Source organism: Nicotiana sylvestris, chromosome 7 (assembly GCF_000393655.2).
Source record: "Nicotiana sylvestris chromosome 7, ASM39365v2, whole genome shotgun sequence".
Lineage (NCBI taxonomy): Eukaryota > Viridiplantae > Streptophyta > Magnoliopsida > Solanales > Solanaceae > Nicotiana > Nicotiana sylvestris.
Window position 1 is genome coordinate 32,361,597 of NC_091063.1, and position 7,752 is coordinate 32,369,348.

At 34.5% G+C, this 7,752-nt stretch overlaps 1 protein-coding gene across 2 annotated transcripts; it reads left to right on the forward strand.

Moving 5' to 3' along the window:
• Positions 1-338: 338 nt before the first annotated feature.
• Positions 339-6,022, forward strand: LOC104214661 (uncharacterized). 2 transcript variants are annotated; one of them, XM_070150549.1, is made up of 6 exons: positions 339-402; positions 728-762; positions 1,538-1,958; positions 2,056-3,313; positions 3,427-3,573; positions 5,096-6,022. In XM_070150549.1, the coding sequence occupies exons 3-6, from the start codon at positions 1,908-1,910 to the stop codon at positions 5,704-5,706; spliced, it is 2,067 nt and encodes a 688-aa protein (XP_070006650.1). In that variant the 5' UTR covers positions 339-402; positions 728-762; positions 1,538-1,907; the 3' UTR covers positions 5,707-6,022. The 2 variants fall into 2 exon arrangements, with proteins under 2 accessions (XP_070006650.1, XP_070006651.1); XM_070150550.1 differs by lacking the exon at positions 339-402 and adding an exon at positions 512-631.
• Positions 6,023-7,752: the final 1,730 nt, after the last annotated feature.

A 7,752-nucleotide genomic window follows, 5' to 3' on the forward strand; every position in this document is an offset into this window, starting at 1 on the left:
TAATCCTATTTATTTTATTTTTCCTTTTTGTAAATAAAGAACTAATGTTCACTGTACCAAGCAGAAAGGCCAAGAAATAATTAATCCGATATAATTAAATCGGATCATCAAAATCTGGAATCATAAACGCAATAAACACTAGGCAATAATACAACCAAAAAGAAATTAAATTGAGCCAAGTATCGACAAAACTTAACTTCAAAGCGTTCTTTTAATTAGGTCAAAAATCGCAACAAAATCACCAACTTAAAAGCGGACTGATTTTAAATCAAATCAACGGCTATAATTAAACTGTCACATTTATAAAAACCAACTGCATGTACACTTAGTAGTCCCTCAAAGGAATACGCCTCTCCTTTTTAAGTGGTCAAAAAATCCGATCTCAAAATTCTAATTTTAGTGGTCAGCAACTTCTCTTTCTAATCTCCGCTAAACAAAAAAATATATAGAAAAATTCTTTTTTTCTTCTTATTGATGAATATATAGAACAGAATATATCCAAAGCTTATTTGTTAATTCAATGAAAATAATTTACAATAAAAATAATATAGTTGCAATAATTCAGGTGCCATTCGATGGAACTATAAATTTGAGCCAAACGACTCTTTCACATCTAGTTGTAGGGTTGTTGGTTGTTGCCATTCTTTTCTCTTCTTACTCGTTCTCTTCAATTGAAAGCCACACATATTTTATTTTATTTTAAATATCCTTTTTTGTGAATTTTCAGCTCACCTACGTTAAGGTAAAGCTGGCTAGTTGAAGGTTAGATCTTCTAATTCCGCTTATTACTGTTGATCATTTTATTATTGATATGTTTTATGTGAAAGTTTGATTTAATGAAAGTTATGAATTGGGATTTGCTTGTTTATGCTTTTGAATGTATTTTAAGGATTCATAGAACTGACCGCTACTAGTTCGGAATTTAGGCCTAGTAGTAGTTGTTGATGTTGATGTTGTATTGATATGTTTCCTGGGCTTGGTGCTGTTTGAAAACTCGGTGAATAATGAGCCCGTTCTCTACTGATAATATGGAAAAAGTGGTATACAATTCGGACTTTTGCTTTTACTTGAATTGGAAATGTTATTAAAAGAATATATATGAAGTTTGTTATTGTTTGATTCCGTGGTCCGGTAAATGTGATCATATTTTGTACTGTTTCTCTGTTATTTGGTTATTTATGTGACATTCCCTTTTTGCTGAACTTTGTATTGCTTCCAATCTTGAATTATACTGGCATGATATGGCTGCCTTAGTGAACCATATTGAATGTTCTATGGATCTGGTCTGGTAAGATTTATATGTGCCTTGAACTCCTACTCTTTTTTTCTTTTGGATTAGAATCAAAATGATTGAGGGTATATGACCTGTCGTCTGGTACATGGATTTTTAGAGAACTAAAGGGCAAGTGTATATAGAACCAAATTTCGAGTTTCATTATACCATATTGATTTCGAACTACTTGACATGATATCTTGCTCATCTCTTGGTTTCAATTTTTGTTCATCTCAGTTTCAGCTTCTTTTTCTTATTTAACAGGTCGGTATCTTTGAGGTGTAGCAATCATTGGGTTCTTCTAGATTTTGACGTCTTCTTCCAGTCTGGCCGCTGTAACAACTTCCTGCTTTTCTCGCACCTCTAAGAAGGTGTGGGGCAAGGACGAGGGGCTGATATTACTATGTGTTTTGAGGAGATCAAGATCATCTCATATCTGGAGACTGTGCCGTGTCTCAGCAGGGCTCACACTTGATTATGGCTAAGATTGGCCTATGCTAAGTCTTGCAATCATGTGATCTTATTTGCTGAAATTCTACTGATTATCGATTTAGTAAATATTAGATTATTAGAGCTCTTCAATATCTCGAAAGTGATTGGATCTCATGTGAAGGATTTTTTTTCTTTTATAAAGATGTTTAGGTTTTCATGCTTCCCAGCTCACGTCCATTCCCACAAACAAAAGGTTAGAAAATAAATATTTTTGGATGTATGAACATAATTACTTCTAATTTTTTGCAGAATTTAAAACTGTTGCTGATTCTATGTTCCCCTCTAATTAGAAAACAGCTCAATTTTCTGCCGAAGCAATGCATAAAACACTTGAAGATTGTTCTCAGAATCATGCCATGAAGGGTTTTGCGTACTTGTCGACAGCTAATGCATCATGTGCAGCGGAGAGAGAGGCTCTCGAGAACTATGCTGATCATGCTTCCGATTCTTCTCCTTTAGAGCGTGATAATAAATCTGAGGAATTCAAGAGCAAATCTAATACTGAATGTGAATTCAAAAGACATAACAATGCGCAGATGAGGAAGAGTTTATCTTTGGGTAGTGGCTTGAATTTGGAAGGAAGAGTTGTCAGTGGTAATAATGACTCAGAGCATGAGAGTGGTAGATATTCTTGTGATGAATCAGATGATCGCTGTGGATCAGCAAGTGCAGATGGTGGGAAGGAACTTAATATCAGCTTGCTTGACTTATTTCACGAAGCTGGACCTTCTGTTTCTGTTCAAGTGAACTCTGATTTGGCTAACAATGAGTCAATATTTTCAATTGGAGATGCAAAAGAGTCAGAAAAAGGCGAACAAGAGCACTATGAGGTTCAGTTGTCTAATGCAAATGAGTCTGGTGACCATTCACCACGTACTTCTCGTAGTATTGTAAAATCAAGTTCATTGCCTAACATTCATTCCCCAGGTCGACGAGTTAGCCACAACTTCAATCGTGCCAGATCTGCTGACGACTTAAATATGTTAGATGCAAGACGGAAAGAAAATTTCATGGATGAGGTAGCAAACAAGGTGATGAAACACAAAGAAAAAGAAGATAGTTTACGGAATAATGAAAAAGTTAATGATGAAACCCCACCTGATGACAATTTCGATACGTATAACTATGTTGGCTCAGCCAAAGACTGGATACTACCTGGGATGGATGAGGTTAACATGAAGAAGCATGTTAATGCAGAATCTACATTTTGCCGGTGGAATGAATTGACAGGCAAGGATTTTAAGACTAAACGAATTGAGGAGTGGGTCACAGACCTTCAGCATTGTGGCAGATTTGATGAAGCAGATGACTTTTCTGTTCCTGACAACGGTCCCGAAGTGCAAAAAGGTAAAGCTGTCTTGGATGCTTCTCCTGTTGCGAAGTTGGACGGTAAGGTCAACCCTGGTGCAGAAAGTGTTAAGAAATATATCTCTTCATTGAGTGCCAATGCCACGTCAGCTCAGCTGATAAATCATGGGTTGGTTGTGATTCCATTTCTCAGTGCTTTTGTGAGCTTAAGAGCACTTAACTTATCCGGGAATTCCATAGGTTTGTAGCTCATACTTTCTGTTCCTCTGGATTTGAGACACCTTTTTCCTCCCCTCCAAGTCTTCATATGGTTAGAGCTCTGACAATTATCTTGCTTCTACTTTTTCCCGCAGTGAGGATAACTGCTGGTGCTCTCCCTCGAGGGCTTCATGTTTTGAATCTGTCCAGGAACAGTATCTCAGTTATTGAAGGATTGCGTGAACTTACACGACTTCGTGTTCTTGACCTGAGCTACAATCGACTACTAAGGATTGGACATGGTATGATTTTTTCAAGATGCACTATGAAATCGGTGGTAGAATTTCTTTGATGTAGGCATGAGTTATCTTTTAAAGTCCTAATAACTTGGTCATTAAGTTGATAGACAAAGGTCTTTTATTCATCTATGTGAATGAACGTGCAACTTTTGTAGAAAAATGCCACTTGAAAGGATACTTTGCAGTGTGAGGAACTTCAAGGAATAATTGCTAATTTTATTGATAACAAAAGAAAATAATTGCTAATATCATGATGAATATAGTAACCTATAGGCTATATCGCGTATGAACTTGACATGTCTAGTTTGCATAATATCCAAGATCTAGTGCATTAGCAACTTTATTTGAATTGTTAAATAAATTGAAAAATGCTTTACAAGTTTAGCCACAGGTATAGCATGAGTTAGCTGGTTCTTTGCTAAGTTATCTTTGTTTGCTGGATTTTCACAAGTCCTTACATATATTTTTCTTTTGAGTCTTCTTTCTATTAATAATTTAATATACTTTTCTCTGAAAGAAAGTGATGTAGCACCGCTAGGAGGGAGGGAGAATTGGGAGAAGAACAGAGAAAAGAGGAGTAACTGAGGGGATCTACTCATAAAATGTTATTCATCAATAAGTGTCTACCAATGTACAAGGAGGGTCCTATTTATAGGTTGTGGGAGCCTTGCACAGGGTAGAGTCTTGAAACATGTAAACTTTTTCTCTAAGAGATAAAGATAAAAACAAATAAATGATAAAGATAAAATCGTCAAAAGATAATAACAAAGATATAACCTAATCCAGATAATGATAAGGAGAAAATCTACTCTAAAAGATAATAGCCTAAATACTAATTATCCTTTTCTTTAAGGATTCACATCAGAAAGAACATAGAGTTGCTGCTTTGATCCACTTACTGAAATCTTCTTTATTGGTTAGGTTATCAAAGTTGGCAATTCAACTTAATAAAGCTAAAGTAATATCTTACTGACTAATTAGGTACTGCTTCCATCTCAAATTAGTGCAAATCGTCCCTTTTCAGGTCAATAAAAACTACTGACCACTTTGCTAGTGAACAGAACATTACATATTATACAATAGAACAAGCCAGATTGGACTTAGTTGTTTACTTCAATATGCTGTTTCCTTCTTTCGTTTTTATTTCAATACGATCAAAAGTAAGTCATGCGACTGTCATTAGCCCTTTTTTCTAATGATAAAACTCTCATTATCACCCAGTTTAGGTTGAACAGTTCATTTTCCTTTCAAGTAGGTAAACATTTATGGCGTCTTCTCTGTGGTACATTATCACCTAAGTACAAAGAACAATTTCTTGTTCAACTCGCTTCTTATCAGGTGTGCGGAGTCAAATATACCATTCAAGTCAGTGCTGAGGGACCATATAATTTCTCCATATGTTGAGCTTTAAGTTATCTTTCTTTCGTTTATCAATAATTTTTCCTTTTATGTTCTTCATCCTTATAAGCTTAGCAGATTGTAATTGAGCTAAATTACTCCTAATATGGACAATTTTGGCGTGTAGGTCTTGCTTCCTGTTCTTCTTTGAAAGAGCTGTACCTAGCGGGGAATAAAATCAGCGAGGTTGAGGGTCTTCACCGCCTCCTAAAATTGAATGTCCTGGATTTGAGATTCAACAAAATATCTACAGCCAAATGTCTGGGCCAACTTGCAGCTAATTATGGTTCTTTACAAGCAATCAGCCTGGAAGGGAACCCTGCCCAGAAGAATGTTGGTGATGAACAACTGCGAAAATGCCTACAAGGCCTTCTTCCGAATCTCATTTACTTCAACAGGAAACCTGTCAAGGTGAAGGATACAACAGACAGATCTGCTAGATTAGCCATTGGTGCTCATCAGATAGATCGAGGTCTCAAAGCAGACCTTAAGGCTATGCGGAAGGCAAGCCATAGTGGTTCCACGCACAAAGCATCATCTTCATTGACCCATGGTCGTAAAAGTCAACCAATAACCACGACAAAACCATCCAAGATTAGACCCACCCGCCTGCCCCCGAGTGGAACTAAAACTAGCTCACGGCAACATGTCTATGACTTCAGCAGCAAGCTTCTTAGCTTCAGACCTGACCTATCTATGCGCAGGAGCCGAAGCGAGGGAACTCTTGGTGTGATTTGAGGATCAGATTTATCAGGGAGAAGTGTCAACTTATGATACCTATGACGCGCCCTTCCTGTTTCAGTCTTTAAATTAGTATAGTACTTAAGCGTATTTGTCCTTTCTCCCTCCCTCTAGATTTAGTTTCCCAGCGACGATCTCCAAGGCAGCCTGCGCATGCAAACTTCAGTCGTCTTGTGCCTTTATGTGCTTTTCCGTATCCAGATTTTAGTTCTATGCTTTAGCTGTTATTGGATTGTTTTTAGGACAATGTACCTGTGTGGATACAATCAAGAACATTGTTTCTCAAATTGGATGTTGAAGTGTGGTTGTTTTATGATTTGATTTTTAATCCTCCTAAGCTTTTGATTGTCCCAGAAGCTTTTAAAATACTCGGCTGTTTGTGTACGTGGTTTGAAGTGGCGAATATCTTCAAAGGTATATCTCAAAATAACATCTTCAACTATTGCAAATAGTATTGAGGCAACCAGTGCTACGTATAACCTAAATACACATATCTATAATATCTCTATATAACAGTCATTCACCAGTAAAAGATCAATTTTTTTAGTTATATTTTACTAACAACCATATTTATAGCAGAACGCTAATTATAAAATTACCCATCTAAAATAGCCATATAGAATTTTTAAGATTACTAATAATAATTCTAAAAATATGCACCAATCTTTTCCCTTAAACAAAGTTTCTATGTTGAATAAGATATAAGATTAAAAGATTTGCACATGATATCTTTTTCACTGGACAAATTTCAAAAAATATTTACAAATTTAAGTGTTAAGCTCTTAGATTGTCTTCAGGAAAAGCTATTGGATACCTTTTTGTTGAAAATTTGGACACAAATCTTCGCCAATTCAAGTGTTATATCGCTAGTAAAAGAATAAAATCTACAAAACAACCTACAATTGCAAAGTTCTTCCATCAATCTTGGAAATTTTTTATTTTTTAGGCAGCTTTAAAATGTATGCCTTAGAGTTTAAATCTCTATACTTTTAGTTATGAATTTATTAATTATGTATTAGCTTTCTTCAATATTTAACTAGTGAAATATTCATATATTTTGAGATTTTAAATTTGAATAATTATCTTATTTTTTATATGTAATATTAAAAAAGGAAAAATAATTGATTTCTGGATAATTTTTATCTATAACAACCAAAAATATTTAAACGTCAAATGCTGTTATAAGTGTATAACAGCCGTTCACTATAAAAACCAAAAAAATTGGAACAAACAAAAATTGGAATTTAATGTACGCCACGAAAGTATATAGCCATCTTGTTACAAGGGGAAAAAAAGGATGGTAACCATTATTTATTTTACCAACAAAGATATCGGGTAATTCTGTCTATCAAAACTTAAATAGCAAGAGTTAGTATCTTTCTCAGTGTCACGAGTAGGTAACACTACTTTTAACTGGAGCAGAAGAAGCTAAGAAATCCACAAATGGAGACCTTGACTATTAGATGAGGAACATGTTACTATATAACAACTACCTGATAGTTTGAACTAGTAGGATGCAGTCAATTTGGTTGTTGACACATTTTATCACTTGAAACCAGTGTTTTAAAAAGCGAGGGCGTGAGGCGAGGCGAAAGCCTCGAGACATGAGGCGTAAGTCCCACGGATCTTTAATTTTTTAAATTTATAAATAAATAATAGTATAGCATTATAACACAATAAATATAAAGAAATACATTAAAAGTTCAAGGAAACTAAAAAGAATTAAAAAAAACTCATATAAAATAAAATATTTAGCATGTTTTACAAGTATAAGTAATACAATATTGTTAAAGTTACTATGAAATATAAATAAACTCCAACCTCTTAACTTTCAAACAATTAAAAACTATAATTTCTTAAAAAATTATCAAACTGCATATTTTACCTCTTTAAAAGTAAATACACAATAAATTCTTCAATACTATAATTTAAAATATTACTCCTTCATGAGTAAATATAAAATTATTTTTAAATAGTAAAATAAAAAATTTATGATAATTTTGAGTGACATGGAACTAAGACATGTAGATCTATGTAAATTTT